Raw genomic sequence first — 23898 nt, forward strand, 5'->3', positions numbered from 1 at the left:
CAAACAACGCAGTTCCCTTAAAGTACCCAGCCTCAGGCCTCCGCCCAGACACACCTATCAGATATGATGAAGATTACTGAAAATCTTATCTCATCATATAAAAGAAAAGTTCTTCCAATCCCAAAGGATCAGCCACACACCCAGGTCCAATTATAACTTAGATCTTACCCAAAATACATGCTTATAGCCAATTCTTATTAACTAAACTAAAATTTATTAAAAAAGAAAAGAGAGAGTGTGTTGGTTAAAAGATCAATATACATACAGACTTGAATTCAGTTCCTGAGGTTCAGATACATAGCAGAGGTGAGCTTGTAGTTGCCAAAAGTCCTTTTAGATATAGTCCATAGGTTATAGTCCAATGTCCATATTCAGGGTGGCTCCAGTCAATGACTGGGGATCTCAATCCTTGTGGCTTAAGGTTCCCCCTCTTGAAACCCAAAGCAGATCTGAGATGCAGAAGGATCGTGTCCCAAGGTTTTTATACATTTCCAGCAGCCTTTTGGCCTGAGAAAACAATAGGCTCAACTTTCCTTCTTTTAAACATCATGGCAATTAGCAGAGGATAATTTATCCATTAAACAGTTCAGATACAGGTTACCACAACCTTCAAAGAGACATATAGACAATAATACTATTGCAATCAAGTATCATCATAAATGTTAATATTCCTTTTTTGATCTTGTTTGCTTACATCACAAGACCTGAGCAAACATCTACCCTTCTATCTCTAACAATGCAGACTTACATTTCAAAGCTCTATTAATTTACATATCTTCCTAACCAGTCTCTACAGTTCAGCCATGGATCAGGTCAGTCTGTGAGTTAATTAACTCTTTCTGGCTCTGTCACCTTTCAATGAGATATTATATTATATTCATAACGTCACACCCCTCACACAAGGCTCTGCTTGAGCAGGAGGTGGGGTGGCTCCTGGGCCTAGGAGCGGTGGAAGCAGTACCGGGGGAGTTCAAAGGCAAGGAGTACTACTCCCGTAATTTCCTTATTCCGAAGGCCAAAGGGGGGTTCAGGCACATCTTGGACCTTTTTTCTCCTTGGTTGTCCCAAGTATTCAAGTGTAGCCTGGGCTTAGTGCTTCCTCTTCCTTAGTTGAGGGGGTGGGCTTTTAGTTTGGGCAGGCCTAGACTCACCTGTCCCAGTCATACAAATAGTATACACCTTCCAACTTCTATCACAAAGTAGGTAGGGATTCTACAGACAACAACTTCCTTCACTACACAATCCTGATTCATCCCCAAACACCATCCATCTCTGCACTGAATGAGGCAGGGGACCTGTGGGGGAAAAAATGGTTAAAAAATTATTAAAAACAGACAAGACGACCAAAATAAGGTTGCACAGGCAACCTTAATTCTGGCTTTTCCTAACTTTTGTGAGTGTTCAACTTTGCAACCTTAACGTTCTTTTAATGTATTTTTGTGAGTAAAATCCCCATACTTTCAGTTCTATCATGTGGTGTCATGTTGACATCCACATGGGTCATCATCAGGGTTGTTAAATCCACCACACAGGCCTCTACCATTATATCTCTTGAGCTAATGGAGTAACTGATAGCAATAGTGGGTTGTCATCCTCTATATAGACCAGTTCTAGAAGAGGGGGAGACACATACTTTGCCAGTGGGTTTCACAAATATTTGCTGACAGAAGAATGATGAGACTCAGGAATATTGGGTTCCATTCTAGGCTCTGGACCAGGAGTTCTATTGGGCACCGACTCTTTGTCTTGTTCCTACCAAGCCAGAACCCTTCTGCCCTGTTCCCCCCAAATCTGTCCTTATCTCAGTTGTTCCCTACTCCAGACTCCTCATTTCAATCCTATCTCTTCACCTAGCCAGTCCCAGACTCCGCTCCTCTGACTTCTTGTCCCAGTTCCGGTCTTCTCCCCCTCCCCCCGGTCATAGTCCCTGTCCCTTCCCTCCCATTTCCTCATCAGATCTGTTTATTCCCCCCCACCCCCATCCCTTTTCTCCAGTCTTCTGCCCACTGATCTCTATCAGATAGGCTCTCGGTTCCAGTCTTCCTCCCTGGGCGTCTCATCCAATAGCAGCCCTCACACACTTCACCCCCTTAGTTTCTTGTCCTGGTCTGTTTGCTCAGCTTTTACTAGTTCTCTACATGTATCCCAGCTAGGGTTGCCAACTTTCTGATTGCAGAAAACCAAACACCCTGCCCCTCCCTCAAGGCCCCGCCCCAGCTCACTCCATCCCTCCATTGCTTGCTCTCTCTCACCCTCACTCACTTGCTCATTTTCACCAGGCTGGGACAGGGGGTTGGGGTGCAGGAGGGGTGAGGGCTCCAACTGGGGGTGCAGGCTCTGGGGATGAGGGGTTTGGGGTGCAGGAGCGGGCTCAGGGATGGGGCCAGACATGAGAGTTTCAGGGTGCGGGAGGGTGCTCTGGGCTGGGGGAGGGGGTTGGGGTGCAGGTTCCAGACAGTGCTTACCTCAGGCAGCTGCTGGAAACGGCTGGCACGTCCAGCCCCTGGGGGGCTCCGCACACTGCCCCGTCCACAGGCGCCGCCCTTGCAGCTCCCATTGGCTGTGGAGCTGTCACTTGGGGCTGGGGCAGCTCGCAGAGGCCTTAGCCCCTCCCACTCCCCGCCCGCCCCCCCGTGCCTTGGAGCTGGAGAGGGGACCTGCCACCACTTCCGGGAGCAAGGGCAGGCAGGGAGCCTGCTTTAGCCCTGCTGAGCCGCCAACCTGACTTTTAACGGCCCAGTCAGTGGTGCTGACCAGAGCCGCCAGGATCCCTTTTCGACCAGGTGTTCCGGTCAAAAACTGGACGCCTGGCAACCCAAATCCCTGCTCCTCATCAGATCTGTCTGTACAGTATTTACAAGGAATAGCTATAGAATTATAAATTGGAAAGAAACAGTCACAAGAGGACAGAATAAGTGAGAAAAGGCACAAAAATTGCTATAAAATGGTTGGTGCTGTTGCCTGGTAGTTGTAGAAAGGACACATCAGGTCTGAAAATGGTAGAATGAAATGCAACAGTGAAATTAACATGTGTGACCTCTCATTTCATTGTAATTATCAATTGTAGAAAACTCAGTGGATTTTGTCCAAATGTGGATGTATTTGATAGTTGCCATCTCTTTTAATGTGCCATTTTAAAATCACTGGTTAGTGATGAAATAATTTGCATCTTTTTCATTCTTGCCTGTGATAATGGTAATTTCAGCAGCAAATATCATTGCTGTTTCTTCCTTTCTTGAACAAAAATATTTTTGCTGTTTCATGGCCTTTGTATTCTATGGTGAATTGCTCCTTTGAGCCCTTTTTAGCTTTTTGATAGAGCATCGTCTATAGTAAAATATTCCTTTGAACATTTTAAATCCTTCCTTTTATGCTATTTTGCTTCTCTGTACCACCATCATCATCTTTTCCTTTACCCTTCCTCCATTCTCTCTTAATCCTTCTCCATTTCATTCACTTTCTCTTCCCTCTCACACTCCAGTTCTTTGAAAAGCATTGTTTACATTTAGCAGTTTTTTTGAAAAAAAGTTAATTTTTACTTTACAATTTATCAACTCTTGGAGTTACTTAAATGTCAAATTTCCCCTTATTCTCCTCATCCATGCTCTGTGTGCAGACTCCAGTCTCCCCTTTAGTATTTGACAAGAGTGCCAGGTTTTTTGAAGTGCTAGTTCATTGCTGTGTAATAGCAATGTTGTCCAGCAGATTGCTTAATATTTTATTGAGATCAAAGATCTTTTGAGGCTTTGTGTGCTAAAGAATTTTCTTAGTGATGAGCACTAATGCATTTTGAATGATCACTTAATGTTGAAGAATAATAATTATTGGCACCAATGAGGTATGATGCACAATAGGACTTTTCTTACTCCCAGTACTGGAAATCGGACATCAGGATTTAGATATTCGAGGAGCTGTTAATACTATTGCATCCAGACACTCTTTTATTACTTTAGTTATGATTGGTTAAAATCCATAAACAGAGATACAGATCAGGATCCTCTGTTGTCATTAGTTTTAAATAAAAGGAAGTGAGAAATAAGGCTTGAAATAAAATAAAATTAAAGGTCACAAAAGCATTACAATTGACTATAAAACCCACCAAGTGCATTACAGAACAAAGCATTTTGTAAGAGTAAGGTAATGTGGTGTGTTTTCAAGTAACTTTCTACCTAAGCATTTGTTTGTCTTGTAGTGTCTTTTAATGTGTTTGCACATTAGGTTGAAATGTAGATATTTTGGTTTTCAAAAATTGTTCTGCATAATATCTTGAAGTTTGTTTTTGTATGGTAGCAGCTGTTAGAAGAATGTCAGTCTTCCGGAAACATTTTTGCAACATTGGTTTTTAAAGTCCTTATATGTCCTAGAGATGTGGAATCCCAAGTAATCAACTCAGGGATAAACTTTATCCAGGTTTCAGTAAAATTCTGACAATGCTTTTAATCACTTGAGATTGTCTGTTCTACACATGCATATGGATCAAACACCTTTTGTCATAGACTTTGGAACATTAGGTATTTTGAATATTCAATTCTCAAGCACATTTTCCCATTAAATATAATTGTGGTGATGGCCAGTGACCTTAGCTTAAATTTCTAGGGATAGGATAATGGTTTTCAAATTTTGATGTTTACACAGAGTTTAAGCTATTGTTTCAGGTGAGAAATTCAACATTACATGGAGCATTTATGTATCTAAAATCTTTTTTGGATAAGGCCATTGATTCATTAGTGAAAACTCCATTCAAAAATAATATACACAATCTCATTTATCACAAGCTCAACATCCTTTGTTTTTGGGGTAATATTTTACCTCTGTTGCAAATCAGTACTGGCCTTCTCCTTGGTTGAACTTCATTTCGGAGTTCTATCACTTTTGTTTGGGCATCCCTCAGAGACAATAGCAATCAGAATAATGAGTTGTTATGCATGGGACGGGGTAACTTTATTGAACAAGGGGAGCAGCAATTTTGCCTTTCCTTTGGATGTGTCAGCTCACCAAACAGCCATATACATATGACCTTCTGGAGCTCATACACAGTAGAAAGTTGCATAGCCATGCCACAGACCACAGATTTTGGGCTAGTTTTAGGTAAAAACTGATCATAAAACCCACTGAAGCCTGTGAGACCCGTTTTTTTAATGAAATGTACACAGAAATTTCTTGTCATTGACCACATCTGTATTTTTAAAAATAATGTATGGAAGAGTCAATAGACCTTAAAGGTCCTCTATGTTTGCTGGGAGCACATCTGCAGGAAGGATTGCAGACGCCTTTTTAATATAATTCAAGAAAAGCTATTTAACAAACAAAAACAAAACCCAAACAATTTTTCCTCTGAAAAAGTGGCTCGTAAGTTGCCTGAAAATAAATAACTTAAGCTGTAAACACATTGTAGATAATAATTCTGTTTAGTTATAAGACTGGACACATGCATGATAGGGTTGCCAGTTTTGGTTGGATATATTCCTGGAGGTTTCATCACATGACATAATCTTTAATTCCTGGACACTACAGGACAATCCTGGAGGGTTGGCAACCTTAAGCATGATGAGATTTTACATTTATAGTATCCATGACAGCAAAGCACAAGGAGGTGTTTGTGTGTCTATATAGTTGTATCGAGTTTCTCTGTACTCTTCTATATATTTTTGTCTGGTTTATTTAATTTTATCTATACAAAGAAGAAAGAAATGTAGTGTGAGCACAGTACTAGGAGCCAGAAACTCCCGATTTCTAATTCTGGATCTGCCATTGCCTTACTACGAAACCTCAGGCAAGTTACTTACCCTGTGCCTCCATTTTTTCATCTGTAAAACGAGGACTGTGTTACATAGCTGAGTAGACTCTTAATGGTATATCTACATTGCATCAGGAAGTAAACCTCCAAGCCTGGTTCCGCAGGCTTTGGTTGGCGGGATTCGTGCTAGCATGCTAAAAATAGCAGTGTAGATGTTGCGGCTTGGGCTCTGAAGCTTGGAGGAGAGGTGGGCTTCAGAGCAGGAGTGCCGGAACCTTGGTAGAAATGGGGGGGCACGAGGCCCCATCCCTTTCTGTGGCCCTGCCCCTCCTCGTCTCCCTGAGATCCTGCCCCTTCCCATGGCCCCACCCCTTACTCGCCCCAAGGCCACAGCCCTCTCTGAGGCCCCACTCCCTGGCTCCTCCTCTTGCTCCTCTTCCCACTTGCCCTGGGTGGGGTGCCCGGATGCCCAGAGCAGACTCCAGCCTGTGTCCCCACCCCCTGGGGCACACCATCCAGGGCAGGTGCAGGATCCATGGCTCCCTACAGTGGCCTGGGCTGCCTGGGCGGCTCTTATCATGGTCTGGCTTTGGCTTTCAGCCTGGCCAGGGGGCGGGGCCTCAGGATGAAGAAAAGGAGCAGGGGCAGGGCCCCTGAGGGTCCGGGCCTTGTGGCATGGGGAGGCCTAAGGCCCACCTCAGTCCCCCCTTCCTCCCCCCACCGAAGGGCGCCACCAGGAGGGGCTGCACTTTGTGGCAGGGGAACTAATCACCTTATTAGCTCCCCCCTGCCACTCCGCACCTGCCCAAAGCTTGAAGTTGTGGGAGGGAGGGCAATGCAACCTTCCAGCCCACCCAAACTATGCTCATGTTAAAAAGTGGGCCGGCATGGTCCTCCCACTTTTAAAAGTGGAGGGGGCCATGGCTCCCCTGGGCCATGTACAGAACTATTTTTAGCACACTAGCATGAGTCCCATGACCACAAATCTGTGGACCCGATCTGGCAGGCTTGCTCCCAGATGCAGTGACACACACGCTTAGAGCATTCTACTGCTAGTACAGGATTGTTTCCTTTTGTATATCTTCATTGCATTGCCAAGTAGGCATCCTAAACTTACCATCTTTAAAATCTCGTTTTCTTACTCCTAGTTAGTTATTGCCTTTTAAACCACCCTAAATGATTCCTTTGCTTTGCAGGTATTTTATAAATCTAGTTTTCATTTTACCCAGCTACACTGCACATACACAGTTCTAAATCTATGAATTAATCCCTACAACTCTTGAAATTATTGCAGGTGTATTATAGATTTAGGTTTGTATTGCTATATAGCTACCTTTCGTGTGTGGCGTTTTGGAATATAACACATTGAAATCATTGTTAGTTTAATTTTCTTTATGCAAGGTTTCTGTTTGTTTAATTGTATTTCAGCTATCTGCGCTTTACGTGGATTGCCAGTCATTGGTCCAGGCCCTTCAGGAGCTTCCTCTGCATCTCAGGTTGAATGTGGCTGCTGAAATGGTGCAGGTAATGCTCTGGTTGCACATAAAATTACAGGAAGATTTAAATAGTCCGGTAAATAGCACTTCAAGAAAAATAAGGTCCAGGTTCTTTGATGTTTGGCACAGGGTAACTACACAGTTGTAGTACTTGTTTCTGTTTTCACTATCCTTAATGTTTTTTTTTTTAAACGAAACTAATTTGATATGTAATCTTTTTAAAAAATTAACTTCCTGATCTGATATGGCATAATATAAGCGTTATCCAATTTTTATGAAACAAATTTGAGTCAGTTGTCAGAATGCGAACTGCCAGTCAAACAGCTGAAGAAAAGGTTACTTATATTCAGGGTGTAGAAAATTAGGTAACAGCATTTCAGCAAAACGCTTTCTTCAGGCTATGGAAAACAAAATATCATTCACATAGAGGGAAGAGAACTAATGAGAGTCTTGAGTTAAAAACGGCTGTCATGAGGTTACATTTGGAGAGCAGTTTATCAGCAGCTGAAGAAAAAAATGACAACAACAAAATCAATCTGCTCTAGAAAGGGAAAGATGTCTGACTCTAATAGGAAAGATTTTCTTTTCTGTGGGATTGTTCAGACAATTATATAGCTAACTTCTTTCTTACTGGAGCTGAAAGGTATATCTGCAGATGTAGAGTATATAAAGGAATCTTCATATATAGTTCTTTATCAAGGAAAGTTCTGTTCTTGCAACCAAAATGCCAAGCCTAAAATTCATTTCTTTTCCCAGTATTCATTATTCCAAGGGGATAAATTTATTAGTTAAATAAACTTATTTATTTTCTTTTTCAAACAAAATAAGAGACAATCTGTGCTGTAAATGTATTCGATTCCTCCTACAATGTGTATGTGCAGATAAATAAGGTCATTCAGTGCATATTGTAATATTTAAATTAATCTTTATCTTTCTTTTGCCATTGGGCTATGCTGTGATATAACTTGTGATAGCACAATCTCCAAGAAGCTCCAAAGGAGCAAAGAAACTGCCTAGAAGTGATTAGGTAAAGAGTGGGTATTTCTTGGTTCACTCTTTGCACTGTTTTGCAAATTTTCTACTTAATATTGCTGTGTTAACTTTTGAAAAATAAAATATAAACTTGTCAAAACCATGTCTACATGCTGGGGTGATTTACAGGGTGTGTTTTGTGCCCCAGTCTGTCGTTAAGTACCCCTGTTATTGGCCTGTCCAAAGGTGAGCTCCACAGCTCTCCAATGAGACTGCGCTTTCTGGCTTCAGCAGTCCTGTTTTTCCCGGTGTGCTCTCCTCTGCCAGTCTCACTGAGTTCAGACTCCTGTTTAAAGATTCCTCACCATTTGAGAAGCAATGAACCCCAGTACGCATTTGCAGTGACACAGCATAGCCTTTTCAGAATGAGATAGTATTTCTTAGTTAACTGGAATATACAGCATCTGAGAACTCTTAGGTTAACCTGGAAAAGTCAAGCTTAAGTCAGAGTCCATATTGGCAGAAGCACTAACGTGCAATGCTCTCCTGGGAGCCCTCTTGTCTCTCCATCCCTCTGTCAGTCTCTGAGGGTACGTCTACATTACCCACCGGTTCGGGTAGTGTATCGCTCTATTGGGGAGCGATCCCTGATCGCTCTGCCGTCGACTCCGGAACTCCTCCATGGCGAGAGGCGTAAGTGGAGTCGACAGGGGAGCAGCGGCCGTCGATCCTGCGCCGTGAGGACGCGAAGTGAGCGATTCTAAGTTGATCTAAGATACGTCGACTTCAGCTACGCTATTCTCGTAGCTGAAGTTGCGTATCTTAGATCGATCCACCGCCCCCCCCAGTCTAGACCAGGCCTGAATCTGTGATTTCCTCAGCCCTGAGTGGGCATGTCTACGCTGCAGCTGGGAGCAAGCTTCCCAGCCTGGGTAGACAGACTAATGCTGGCAGGGTTCAAGCTAGCACACTAAAAATAGCAGTGTGGATGTTGAAGCTCTGGCAGTGACTTGGACTAGCCACCTGAGCCCATACCCAGCTCAGAGAGCCTCAGCCGCCACCGGAGCCGCAGCATCCACACTGCTATTTTTAGAGCACTAGCTTGAGCCCCGGTAACACTAGTGTGTCTGTGCGAGCTGGGATGCTCACTCCCAGCTGCAGGGTAGACATTTCCTGTGTCTGAGGCAGCACCCTTAAAACACAATCTCTCAGACTTTGTTTTTGTTCCCATACTGCTTCCACTGCATTCAGCCCATCCTGGGCTACCAATCATTAGAAGTTAATGTTCCAGTCTTTGGGTCTTTCATTCATATATCCATTCAGTGCTTGACTGGTGCATCCGGACAGACTCTCTCTAAGCCCCTGTTCTGGGCAAGCAGTTTCACCGCTATATACACAGTGTGTAGGAATACAAAGTCAGTGGGTAAACTGAGTCACATATATTGGACATGCACATATTACTAAAAATTCCTCATTCACCAGACAGTGTCACATCAGAGAATGATTCAGCATGTGGGACTTTGGAGGGAAAACTTAAATCAGAGACAGTTGGCTAATTACTGGGCCAAATTCTCCCCTCAGTGACACCCAAGCAATTCGACTAATTTCAGGTTGATTCCCGTGGGACTGAATGAGTGTAACTACAGGCATTACTTCCCTCCCTGTATGTACTGAATGCCTCTGTTACTAGCTGCTGTTTGGTGTATTCAGATAATTAATTTAATTATTAATTAATAATTAATTTAAAAAATATTGCACAGTTACCTTTACATATAGATATTATTGCACAAATATTTTCAAATTTATTTTGGTACTAATTTACTTTCCTTGCAGTTTTAAAATCTGTTCCATTGAATTTAATTAAGTGATTTGTATGTGGCAGTCATGAGTTATTGTGCTGTCTTTTTAAAATTTCAACTGTAACAATTGAGTTCACCATAATGAAGACCCAAGTTTTTTCTTGTACTCTTAGGCATCAACACCCACAGAACTCCCTCAGATAAAATCTAAAAGTATTGAAGAGAGCAAGAGGAGTGTGACTCAGTTACAACAACCTTTGGGTCAAAGTGGAATAGCATCGATCTGTGATCCTGGTAGTGATTCCGTTGTCCATTTGATGCCTTTAAGTAAAGATGGACCTGAAACAAATTCTTCAGAATCCTTTCAGAGAGGCTGTTCTGTGTCACAGCAAGAGGCAGATAATTTGGATGAAGAATTAGATTTACTGCTAAATTTAGATGCTCCTGTTCATGTAGAAAACAACTTTCTGTCAGAAACCTACAACACGACAGCTGAGAGCGACTTGAAAATGAAAAATGGTGAGATTTTTATTTTTAACCCCTTTTTAGATTGTATTGTTCTTTTTGTAGTGATGCTTTTGGTTAAACTCCTGATTAGTAAGTCAGCAATGCTTCTCTAATCATCCCTATATCCCTGACAGTGTATGTCATTGATTTGGAGTTGCGCACTAACACATCTGTTCATTCTCATTCTCTCTGTGAGGTGACCTTTAGAGAAGCACCTCTCGTTTAGTACTTTGACATTCCAAAACTTACTGCAGTTGCTTGTGGTTGAAAATCATGATCTAAACCTTACTGATATAAATGAAAACTGAACTTTATATGAGTCTTTCATATATAGTATAAGAAGTACATTCCTCTGCCCCAACTTTTTGACTTCTTATAGCATAGTGGAATATGGTGCTTTCGAGTATTAGGCCTTTCAGTACTAGATCATATTCTGGCTCATAACTTGGCTCATTCTAAACACATTATTTAGAAAATGTACTCACTACAATATGCATATTTTTTGATTTCCAAGAATAGGTCTATATGGAATAGACACCATTTTTAAATAGGATGAAATGTGATGGACTGAATTGTATGTTTTGCCAGTAGCAACTGGTGATCTCATAACCACCTATAATAGAGTAGGAAGTTGTATTCCTTACTGTATGCTACATAGCAGTGATTGCACCAACTATAGCAGAAAAACAAATCTACAGTGCTAAACTAAGGTCTGGGCAGATAAATAATTTTAGATCTTAAACTGTCTTTTTATTCAGTTCATCTTTAATTTTTTCAGACTGCTTTAAAAAAAACCCATAGTGTGGATAATCCTTTAGGACTGTAGGCAATGGACCGCTTTGACTGCTTTCAGCCTTCTTTTCTTCAAAGTGTACCCCTCTCTCTTCCCCAAGCAGAATTGTGGCCTCTGAGCATAGACTTACTTCTTGGCTTTGTGCCAGCTTTCTTCTACCCCCCCGGCCTCTCCCAGCTCTGTTGTAGATGTTATGTCCCCTTAGTGAATGAAAGGGCAGGACCTAGCATCCAAAAGATGTAGCTCTCTGTGAGATGGGGAGGGGTTTAGTTCCCAGCATGAAGGAAAAGGAGCCAGTCAGGACTTGAATGCAGAAATCCTGACCTAATTGTGCCTGACAGTGAACACAGATGCCTCCCTCCTCAGTGCTGTAGCACCCCCTCAGCAACCTCCCTAGGCCCTAAGGACCTCCATTCTTGATGAGTTAATAACCTTAGAAATGGAGTAACAACATCAGTTGCAAGGGTAGAGCTAATAATGTCGCGGAACAAGATCCTATTACTTGCAGGATACTTTTGCTTCTCTGAGCTAGAATTGAAAAAATGTCCTGTCAACAGCAAGATACTCAGCAGTAGTTACTATGCTGCTCTTGGATCTAGCAGACCACACAGTGATGTACCAGCCAAAACACATTATGTTTTATAGAAGAATCATTAGGCAGAAAACTGGTATACATAATTGATGAAACGTTTCCACCCTATAATACAGAAAGTGATGTTACACTGAAGAGTTTAATGGAATTTTCATTTTCAAGGACAATGAGTAACATCAGTGAAGAACTGTACTGTAGTCAGCATGCTCATTTTGAACATTTTAAGAGATCAATAGAGCTCTTCTGCAAAGTGGAACCTTAGGTTTCTTAGTTGGCAAAGTTTAAACACGTGACGGCTCACTGCTAGAGAGTTTTCTATCAATGAAAGATTTCAATACGCTTTTGAGGGCAGGGCTATTACTCAGTTACTCTACAGAAATATAACCTTTTAATAAGTCTGGAGGAAAAACACAGGGATTTGTTTCTGATTACAGATTTTAAAATATTATTTAAACTTTTCTTTCTTCTACATTTTTTTTTTTTTAGAAAAATATATTCTTGACTGCTATTATGTCTGATTCCTAAGAGTAATACATTCCCAAAGCATTAGGACTCAAGAATGGGTATAAGCATCCTCAGTAAATTTCCCTAAGGCAAAGTACAGTAGAAACTTGCTAATCCACGCCAAAACAACTGGCCATCTCTTCCAAATTCTCAGCAATAATGAGGTGTCATATTACTATGATTCCATTATTTTTACAAATCATTTACAAAGAAATATAATTAGGGAGATGATCCTCTCTAGGTAAAGACTGAAGCTAGATGCCTCTTATAAACCCAATTTTCATCATTCCTCCATCTTCACCAAAAGTGCTGTACCTGCATATCTTGGCTCAGGATAGATTGTGGAAAGCATGGATCTAGAAAGGTTTTCATATTTTGAAAATTATCCTAATATCTATTGGGCTTATGTATTCAAATTCCTGTCTAGGAAACTCCAGTATATTTTATTCTGTTGGTCCCTGTGAGGAATGGCGGTGCCTGAGGCAACATCTGCACTATGGAGCCTATGCTGGCATAGCTCTGTGTGGAAATACTACCACCCTGAATGACAGAAACACTCTTCCATTGACATAGCTGCATCGATGCTGGGGTTTTGTCAGCATAGCTATGTCTGTCGGGGGTGTGGGTTTGGTTTTTTCCACACTGCTGACCGACATATATAAGTTAAGATAAAGCTTGTCTAAGACTTGGTCTACACTGAAAAGTTAAGTGTTGATTTAGTTATATATTAATTGCAGCTTTCCTGTACATACTGAACTCTGCATGGTCCCTGAATGCTTGAGAAAAGGATGTAGCTGGCAGCATTTTTCTGAGCCTGCAACATTTCTCAAATAGGAAAGAGTTCAATAAAAGAGATGTTTAAATGTTAATTTTCATACTTTCCACCAAAAAACCCAAAAGATGCGAAACTGAACTTGTACTTTACAGCTTCTCTCCTACTCGTGATTTTACTGTTTGTTAAACTGTATATTGTTAAAGTTGTACATTTGAGAAGCTGCCACCATGAACAGAGCAAGAAACCTTGAACTGGTATTACAGAGTATAAAAAAAGACCTTGAAATAGCACGTCTGAGAATGATTTCTGTGATATTTCTTGTTTTCTTAGGAGATTTGCATTAAGTGAGAAACACAATGCAGACATAAATGTGTTGTCACTAAGATACCCCTCTAATAATCACAAAAAGAGCTCTGCTGCCATTACCTCCTGCTGATCTCTCACATAAGAGAAAGTCTGCATTGGACAGGAGACAAGATAGGTCTCAGTAGGGGCATGGAATCAGGATCAGTTAGGAATTTTGTAGACTGGAAACCTAGCTCTGTTAGAAACTATAAGCTCTTCTTTTACAGTGTCCCTAAAACAATCCAGCAAATTAGTCAGATGGCAGCCACCTAATGACTGGTTGCTTTACTCGCCTGCTTTTTTTGTGATTTCTCCCAGTTAGCTGACATACACTCTATTTAAATGTCATCCTCTCTTTTTATTCAATCAGGCACTGAAAAGCAAAATGCTAACTTTGTAATATCTCAAAAGTTTCCATAGTGCAAAGATAAACTTCTTCCTTGAACTGTTTCCTGTATTTATTTTCTTAGTTCCGCTAGAGTTGGATGTGACTGAAGAAACGAGTTCAGCATCTGAAGAGCAGAAAACTACAGCTAAAAACGTTACTGAGGAAGAGCTTGAAGATTGGTTGGACAGTATGATCTCCTAAAGGAAAAGAAACCTGCCTGAAGCCCACATTTCATTGTCATGCAAGTAATTGAAAAATAAATGAACATGGCAGAAGTTAAGTACAAAATATCAGTCTACAAGAATTCACTGAACTAGCTGCTTTAGCTCAATGATTTAATATACTGCATGACGCCTACTTTTATTTCAGCCAGTATTTGAAATAATATATTTGGATAAATTCTAAATGACTGTTATTATCCAAGAGTTCTTTAAACAAAAAGGTCTAAAGTTACAGTTGAGTTGATTAAGAAGGATCTTGTAATGAAATTTGGATTTTTTCAAAAACCTGTGCTTATGATGTAAGCTGCAAAATAATACACGCTGCTAGAGCATTGTTTTGACTTGTACTTGCTATCTATAGTCCCAAAAAATAAAATAGTGTTAGTAAATATAGTCGTGTGTTTAACTGTGCATCCTGTGTTGTATCGGCTTTCTATTATGTAATCAGCAAAAAATAAGGCGAAGACAACTCAGTTATTATTTATTTGGTTATTGCAGTGGGCATTTAATTTTATTTGAAGAAAAATGCATAAAGGTAGCAGCTTCACTACTTACAGATGACCATAAAGCATTATTTTATTTTGGCCTTTTAACAGCAGCATCTTACCAGCTGTTATTGAAAGAAGTATATGAATACTCTTCAAGTGCAATTTCATACAGTAAGACGGAAAAGCAACACAACTAATTAATAGAACTGTCAATCTAAAACACTAACATAAATAAAAACCTTGCATAGCTATGTCTACAGAGGTTTTAAGGCACTTAATCGATATTTCAAGGTCGATAAAGTGTTTGAAAATTTTTCTTTGACTGCTTAAAGCTTTTCAAGCTGTATCTTGATACATTCACTAGCAAATACCATGGGAAAAATTAGATTGCAGTTACAATGTTTAATTTCACAATGTGAGTCATAGTCACCTGACATTCAAGTGCTTAAGATTCAGATATTGTGCATTTAAGAAATGATGTATCTTTTAGCCCTTTCAACTATACCACCAAACATTGGGTCAAAAACAGTTACAATTTCAGTCTATGTTTGAATTGGAAAGTTTAAGGTAACTAAGTCTTCAAGGTATAGATTTCCTTTTTTTTTCTCAAAAAGAAAATTGAAATCCAGACTATAAGGCCTGTGTCTTATCTGCTAGGCACAGAAATCCTAAGTGGATGGTTTTAAACAAGTTCACAGTAAAGAGATGGTAAACAAATGTGACCTTTGAATTACACTATAAAAGGTAAGTGTTTAATTTTTACTGGGTTTTACATTTCATTAACATATTAGCTTCTTTCAGGATAAGTTTATCCAAGTTGATCTTCATATTGTTTACGGAAGCAATCTCCAGCTGGGAAGAAATCCCAGCATCTTTCTTGGTACATTTTCCATACAAATGATTCCTGAAACAATAAGAGAAAAAAGGTGTTTTCGTTTTAACATATGTTTATTTTCAGTTATTGCTTTACACAAAATAACCATACTTAGTACTGTCCTTACCATGTACACACATTACCACTGATGGCACATAAGAGAACATTATACAACCTTTAGTGCAGGTTTCAACATTAAGTTTATAAAGTTTAACTGTGCAGCTTTCTGTACGTAAATACCCAGAAGTAAATTTTCAGGGCATAATAAAAGAAACTGGGTACTGTATTGTTATAGGAGGAGAGGTGTCTCTTAGGGCTAGTCTACTCTACTGCGCTACATTGGCGTAGCTGTAACATGTCTGATGAAGACGCGCTATGCCTCCGGGAATTTCTCCACCTCAACGGGAGGCAGAATCTGTGGACACTGCTTTCAGGCAATGTAACTTGGCTTACCCCTGTGCAACATAAGTTACATCGACTTAAGCGGTAGTGTAGAGAAGCCCTCGGTCATGGTCTATGAAAAGTTACACCAATGTCATTAAATCAATTTAGTCATTCGAGTGCAAACCCCCTACATGAACAAACTGTTTTTAGCTCATAGGGTAAGTTACAAAATCAAGCTAAACCAATTTAAATGTGTAGTATAACTATATCAATTTTAAATCAGTTTAGATACCAGTGGACTTTTCTTTGTTCTGAAACTTCATAATTTTAAATGTACATAAATATTCTTTTAGAAAATCTTGGACACATCCAATATAAAATATGCATTTTGCAACTACTTTTTAGTACTGAAAATCAGCTATTGTACTGAAGATTAAGTCTTCCTAATTAAAAGTTTTGTTTTAAATTGTACTTATAGTTGTTTAAACTTAAAAAAAATCCTTAAAGAGAACGTTAAAATAACTGTGTCCCATTAATTTTGAACCTGTCAAACTTTTTTTGAATAAATACCCTCATATTAGTATCTTCAATTATACAAATTTTAAAAATCTGATGGTCTTTATATTTTCTCCCAGCTTGGACAATTAAACATGAATCAGTTGTCCATTTGAAAATAACTAGAACCAATTTCAGATTCTTGGAACAATGCATTTTTTAAAAAACGGAAAAAATTCTATGGGTCTAAGATTTTGTAATGGCTTATTTTTTTACAAATTAAATTAATATACAAACACCACATTGTGAAACAGGGATGCTACTTGCATATGACACAAAAACACAGATACAAAAAGTATATTTAATAGTATGTACTCTCCACTCTGCCAGCCCCCCACCTTACCACAGACCACAACCTTAACTCCGCATTCCCTACTGATGGCAGCCTCCCAATACTAGTAGTTTGGTGTTTTGGGAAGGGATAGCTTAGTAGTGTGGTAAAGTCAAGGTTGAAGTTTCATACACAGACCTTGAAGATGAAAATATGAATTTATGCTTCATTTTAGCTTGCTCTGAAAATTCTCCTTCATACTCACCTGACCAGTGTGCTCAGTTTCATCCTTATTAATGAGATACATTAGAAAGAAGCTGAAACAAGCACAAGAAATATTTGTTAATGTGCAAAATCTAACATGCTATTTTATCTCTATAGTTATATTTCCTGACAGAGATGAGGTGTAAGGGAAACTCCACACTAGGTAACAAAATAGTGTTGAAGTTAGTTGTGAACATGTTATAAAGTTCTTTCAGGGTCAAATTCTGTCCTCTGAGTTCCCGCCCCTTTGCAGTTTTTAGTTCCTATGATAGTGTTAGTACAGACACTGGATGTGAAATCCCAGTGATCAGTATCAAAAGTAACCTACTTTATCCCAATTTATTATTAGCAAAGAGAAAGTTAAGGGGTGATTTGATTACAGTTATAAGTATCTATATGGGAAAGATATATTTAATAATGGGTTCTTCAGTCTAGCAAAGAAAGGTACAACATACTCCAGTGGGTGGGAGTTGAAGCTAGACAAAATCAGACTGGAAATGAGGTGTAAATGTGTCACAGTGAGAGTAGTTAACCATTGGAACAATTTATTAAAGGTCATGGAGGACTGTCCAGCACAGATAATTGTTAAATCAAGATTGGATGTTATGCTCTGGGAATTTCTGTGGCCTGTGTTATACTAGAGGTCAGACTAGATCACAATGGTTTCTTCTAGCCTTGTAATTTATGGATTTCCTTGTGTGGCTTGAATTTACTTTGGGCTTTTCTTCACAGCAGTTGTATAACTTGCACCTACCTGGACTTCTGTGCACACGTAAAAATATCTAGCTTGATTTAAGTGGTACTTTAAACTTGAGCTACCTGGCCCATGAGCGGGCTGTCTGTTGAAGACTGAGGGCTGCTTACACTCAAACTAGTAATGCAGTAGTGACTCAGCTACTTAATCAAGTCACTCTATACAGTTTGAGTGTTTTGCAGTGTGACTGCTCTCACTTGAACTAAGCTAACTCATAAGGAGTTAACTTGAGTGTAGGTGATTGGAACTAACACTGCTCTGAAGACAAGCCCTATAATAACATTGGTTTTATAATTTGTATCTTAGCATACAATCAAGCACAATTGAGGAAATTCTGTGTCTAGCTTGAGTAACTTGCTAGGTACTGAGGGTAACCGTGAAAGGAATTAATGCAGAGTATGGGCTAGAGTGGCCTCTAAGGCTCATACACATGGGGAGTGGGGGAGAGGAGTAACTCAAGATCTGCCTAATTTTTCCCTAGACATCACCCAGCATAGCCTCACAGGGATATCCTGGCCCTTTTGGGCTGGGAATTTAAAAGCATCCTAAGGAAGTTAGGCTTAGACACCCTACTCTCACTGAAAATCCCAGCCTTGTTTTCTCTAACCTTGTTTAAACGAATGGAAATACCCTCCTGATACAGAAAGATCATCAGACTTAATAAAAAGTCAAGCCATAGTAAGAAAGAATACAAGCATCCTCATAATGACTCTAGTGTAATTAATAACTAATAACAACAGCATGGGAATAGCGTTTCTTTTTTCAACTCATGACAGTACCTCCCCTAAAGTATCTGCTTCACCAAGAGATAAACAGTATCTTCACAGGAACCTTAGCTTTAGGCTAGTTACTTATTTATTATAGCACCAACCAGAGAACTGATGGCTTCAAACATCTTGGAACAACCATTAAGACTCACTTGTGCATTTTAAACTCTATGGATTATTAGAAGGATATTGTACTATCACTCTGACTTATGTTAATGTCTATTCTAACTCTGGTGTTATGATTTGAAATCCAATCATTTTTAGAAATAGGTGGCTTTGGAATACTGCCAACTGTACGGGGAGACTTTGGCAAACCAGTAAAGTGCCTAAAACCACTATGGCTTATTGTTAAAAAGCAACCTAGTCAGCAAGCTGTAAATTGGCCATTCAGCAAACTCAGCTTGACCAAGGCAGGAGGGGAGGGGGTTTTGGGGTGCCACGGAAGGGGCAACTTGACCCCGCGTCCTTCCTGATAAGAATTGTGTTGAAGTTGTTGATGCATGCATTTTAAAAGAGCAGGAATGTCTATTGGGGTCTCAGAGCTGCAGACTCTGGAAAAACCCACACCTGGTTAATCAATAATTAGACGGAACCTCTTGCTTGAAACCGGTTACTTAACAAGGTTTCTTTAAGGGACATGTCATTCTATTACTAGTGTATAAAAAAGGGGAAAAAGCTTGAGATTGTTGGACTCGTCTGGGGACTCTTTTGGACTCTCCCTCTGGATATATCTTGCGGTCCCCACCGGCAGATGGAAGATTTGGCCACCAGAAGCCTGCTGCTGTGTCACTCGAGAACCACGCTCAGCTTTGGTAATTATCAAGGGTTGGGGGTGTTTTACTAATCTTGTTGCGGACGTGTGTAAGTGCCTGAGACTAGTAAAGTTTAGCTTTAAGTGAAAGCACTCTTGTGTTGTCCTGTTTGTGCCAGCCATCTATCGGTCAGACGGCCGTGTCCCCCCTGATTTATTTCCTGACACTTCCTCGCACCGAGTAAAGTTACCAAGAGCTTTGGATTGAAAGAACCCCGGGTAACACCAACAAGTTTAATGTTAATGAAAATACCATTTCAAAGGTCTGGTATTTCTGATGCAGTCCTGGACAAGATTTTACTTGCTATCATATCCCTATCAAGCTATACCTAACCCTGCAGTTTAGCCCCTCTCTACATCAAGAATATCTGAAAGCTGATCATAAGCCTTTCACTCTTCAAAATGATTTGGCTTTATATTCTGAAAGCTTTAACTATGAATTGGTCTCAAACAGTTCTCTGGGACTATGCCTTATCACAGCTAGCCAACACAGCTTGACGGTGTCAAATCACATAGTGGTGTTTTTGTACATGTATTTTCACAAGTGATTTTGAAATAAACACCCAAAGTTTATAAATCAGGTACTTCGCAGATAACTTCCCTTCATCTTTCTACTGTAGCCTTGTGCTGTTCCAAAGCAGGCACTTCATGCTTTACTTTTATACTGTGAACAAATATATTGGCCATGTACATGAGACTCCCAGACATATTGTAAATATGGCCAGAGTAAGATTTAAACTTGGTCATGAATCAGTTACAATGTGTGTATAAATATAATCATTGTTGTACTCCTTGAGAAAATATTTTAGAGGCAAACAGATTTCTTGACATTTTATATTTATAATGAAAGGTTTCAGAGTAGCAGCCGTGTTAGTCTGTATCCGCAAAAAGAAGAACAGGAGGACTTGTGGCACCTTAGAGACTAACAAATTTATTAGAGCATAAGCTTTCGTGGACTACAGCCCACTTCTTCGGATGCATATAGAATGGAACATATATGTTCCATTCTATATGCATCCGAAGAAGTGGGCTGTAGTCCACGAAAGCTTATGCTCTAATAAATTTGTTAGTCTCTAAGGTGCCACAAGTCCTCCTGTTCTTCTTATATTTATAATGATACAAAGAAATAGTGCAAAAGTTGCATCTAATCTCTATGCTAATGGACATAGAAAAGAGGTGATATACAGCTCCCTCTGCAAGTGGGCAGAAAAATACCCTGGGATCTATCATAGCACCTCCAATGGCAGGGAAATTAAATAAAAGACAATTATCCAGTAATTTAGCAATTCTGTTCTGTGTGAGAACTGTGTCAAAGCCATGTTCTCCCACCTTAAGAGTTGCTGATGTTTCTTTACTCTGACCACAAGTGACAAAAAAACCAACCCCCACCACCAAAACATTAATTAGAGGAGTTGATTTCAAGATTTGCTTTGCTCTGTTTTCTCTGGGCCTGTAAAATCTGTTGTTTTTTGGGTGGTTGGGAAGGTGGTATATGGCCCATATTCTTATTGAGATTTAGGTCTTGTCTATACTTGAAATGCTACAGTGGCATAGCTGTAGCACTGCAATGTAAGCATGACCTCCCTGAGAGGTGGTAGCTAGGTAAATGGAAGAATTCTTACATCAACCTAGTGCTGTTTACACCGTGGGTTAGATCAGCTTAACTACACTACTGAGAGGTGTGGATTTTTCACACCCATGAGCGACATAGCTGGTTCGACCTAATTTTTAATGCAGACCAGGCCTTACTATCTGCATAAAACCAGAATACAAACAGGTCCTTGTTTATTTGTATGAAGGGAGATTCATTAGCTTCTTTATACTGTTAAGGAAATTGAAAAACTTAGTTGACTATAAACCAGAAAACATTAAGCAATGCTTATGTCAAATCCAGTGATGTATGCAAGGAAGAGGGTCCACGTCTGCAATTTGTACATTGGTAAAACTACTGAAGTCAGCGGGAGTTTGTCCAACCAAGGAAATAAGGTTATTTATTCTTAAGGCAAGTTCTCCTAATACACACAGTCTGCTGCTATGTGACTACCCAGAATATTCCAATGCACTTTAGGCTCTTGGGGGCACGTACTCTCTACAATCAGGTGCCACATGTCAACGCCAGAAACAAGGACTGCCATCTCATGCCATTCAGTTCCTCTCTTGCTCTTGGCACATTTTTTTCCTTCCTAGCTTCTCTTCTCTGTGAGCATTTGCTAATGTGGGTAGTCACTTATAAAACTCTCTTTGGACATTTGGGCCCTAGTAGTTTAAACTGCATGAATTGGCTAAATTATTTTGGAAATTGCAGTTATTTGTGAGGCTATTTAGGCTACTCCACTTAAGAATCAGCAAAGGCAATTTCAGTGCATAACTACAGGATCGGACCGATACTTAATCTATTTCTTATAGATTCCTTTCCAATAAATAGCTACTGTTGCTTCTATATGACATTTTATAATACTAAATTAAAAGATCTCCCTTTGGTGCTGTATCATATTCATCTGCTTCAGAATGGAACCAGCACTGCCTAACTTAACGGGCCAAAAATCATAGTGGTGTGGACTCCTCTTGGCTGAACAGTAGCTCCATTCTTGCTTTCGTGCCTCTACCTTTACTAATACTCAATGAGAAGAGTTATTTTAAAGTGGGTCCCACTGTTTTGTTTTGTTTTAAGGGGGGAGGGGAAGTGCCAGACAGCATCAAATGTTTGTTCTTTCTTCTCTGAGATGTTCTTAAATTGTGTGGGCCACAACAGCAGGGCTGTTCAGATACATACTATTCTTGAACTAAAAGCCTCCATAGGGTGATCTTCAACTAACATGACATTGGGAATAAACAGTAACAAAAATATACTCACAGATAGTTTGCCAAGTTGTGCTCTTGTAAAGTATGCATTTCAAAACCGTGTGGGGTCGTGTCAAAATAGTCATTACCAATTCCACAAATGAAACATTTGGTCTAGAAAGAAAATTAAGATATTAGCACATTCTTAACACATTAATCTAGGTTCTTATCATTAGTTAAGACATAATATGAAGCAGTACAGAATGTAATATGGTTGCTCTACCTCCATATCTTCTCGCACTTGTTCTTGCTGATCTCTTAATTCACCAAAGGCATCAATAATCAGACCTGTTGTTTTAAATGGAAAGATGTAATGTATCAAACCTATCAGTATTAATTTTACAAGCTATGGAGTTGGGGAGAAGTAGTTGTTTTAGGCTTCATCAAAAGGACAGCACACCAGATAGCATAGACTCCAGGTGGCTTGGCATGGTGGTGTCTGTAGGTAGAACAATCCAAGTTGTGCAGATAGCACAGGATCTAACATTATTTGCATTGCACTTGCTGTCGGAATTCTTAATTGAAATGTAAACCTTTATATTGTCACAGTTTTGAGGTAATCTGCTCAAGGAATGCCCTCACTTATCTCTGGGCAGGGACTTTGTCTCCTCTCCTGACCAGGGGTTTGGGCTTCCAGCTCCCTGCAATGCACCAGTAGGGCTGACATAAAAGTCCAGCACCTGTGCTTTGCTGTCTCTCAAAGCTATGAACAGTGTAGGCCAGCGGTTACAAGTAATCAAACAGCTCTTTTAAAGCAGAGAACATTTATTTTAGGATAAAAGTCTCACAGAGAAAACAATAGAGGGACCTAAAGACATATTTAAGCTTACCAGCACGCCCGCTCTGGCCCCCAAATCAGTCCTCATGAGAGTCCCTGATTGATAAGTACCAAAGTCTTTCAAATCCTACTCTAAGAGTTTGCCTCTCTTGAGTGTCAGCTTGGGGCAATTTGTAGCCCAAGGACTCCTCCATCAGTCAGTTCAAACTCAAAAAAATCTCTAGGCCTCCTGAAACAGGTAAAACCAGTTGCTGCCTCTTTCTTCCTTGAGTAAACTTTCAAAGGCTGGGCTTCTGCACAACCTGTCTTTGGATTTTGCATTCCTCACCCCCTAGTAATTCCAGATTCCACAGGGAATCCACTCAATGAGCCAGGAACACACAAATGCATATAAAACGTAAAGGTCTATGAGTATTCTATGGGACCATAGTGTCTCGCCCATCTCAGCATTTTGACGGTTTCATGCTTTCAAGGATTGGCTCAAACATACAGACAACATTCATAATATTAACTACAATAGTCTCAAGGTAGGTCTGTGTGTGTCATACCAGTCACATCTCCCCCATAGCAAAGTCGGTATACCTAGGATACCAGACCAGCATCCATAGTGCATGGAGGGTGAGTATGCCATTACCCCTAATAATTTCAAACTGCAGCTATTCGTATAGTAAAGAATCTCGTAACAATCCAGCATACACTAGTGATAGCCCTCGGGCATGAAAGCCAAGTGCAGAAGCCAGATTCTTAGCCAAACCTGCTAGGATTGACTCTGTGAAAGGGAGAGGGAGGTGGGTCTCTGCCCAGAGAACAGTGACAACTAGAGGCCCGAGACCGGAGAGGGCATATCTTGAGCAGCCCATGAGGGAGGGGGGTGCGTTAGCCCAGAACTGTGATATACATAATGCACACATCCCTTGACCTCCCCTGAGGTGCAAATTCTAAATTTAAATTAATGGAGATATCCCATCTCCTAGAACTGGAA

The 23898-nt window shown here is 40.1% G+C and overlaps 2 protein-coding genes across 19 annotated transcripts in view; one reads left to right on the top strand and one right to left on the bottom strand.

Annotated features, from left to right (window-relative positions):
* The window catches only part of AVEN (apoptosis and caspase activation inhibitor), a 181438-nt gene extending 166920 nt beyond the window's left edge, over positions 1–14518 (top strand). For both annotated transcript variants that reach the window (XM_005303983.5, XM_065595387.1), the window contains 3 exons: positions 7166–7261; positions 10178–10523; positions 13991–14518. In XM_005303983.5, the coding sequence (XP_005304040.2) occupies positions 7166–7261; positions 10178–10523; positions 13991–14109 (561 nt within the window). In that variant the 3' untranslated portion in view covers positions 14110–14518. The remainder of the gene's footprint in view (positions 1–7165; positions 7262–10177; positions 10524–13990) is intronic.
* A 91-nt stretch (positions 14519–14609) lies between these two features.
* The window catches only part of RYR3 (ryanodine receptor 3), a 561484-nt gene continuing 552195 nt past the window's right edge, over positions 14610–23898 (bottom strand). For all 17 annotated transcript variants that reach the window (XM_065595380.1, XM_065595379.1, XM_065595381.1 and 14 more), the window contains 4 exons: positions 22362–22426; positions 22152–22252; positions 16967–17018; positions 14610–15521 (listed from right to left, as the gene is read on the bottom strand). In XM_065595380.1, the coding sequence (XP_065451452.1) occupies positions 15426–15521; positions 16967–17018; positions 22152–22252; positions 22362–22426 (314 nt within the window). In that variant the 3' untranslated portion in view covers positions 14610–15425. The remainder of the gene's footprint in view (positions 15522–16966; positions 17019–22151; positions 22253–22361; positions 22427–23898) is intronic.

The sequence above is a fragment of the Chrysemys picta genome, chromosome 4 (genome assembly GCF_011386835.1).
Source record: "Chrysemys picta bellii isolate R12L10 chromosome 4, ASM1138683v2, whole genome shotgun sequence".
Classification (NCBI taxonomy): domain Eukaryota; kingdom Metazoa; phylum Chordata; order Testudines; family Emydidae; genus Chrysemys; species Chrysemys picta.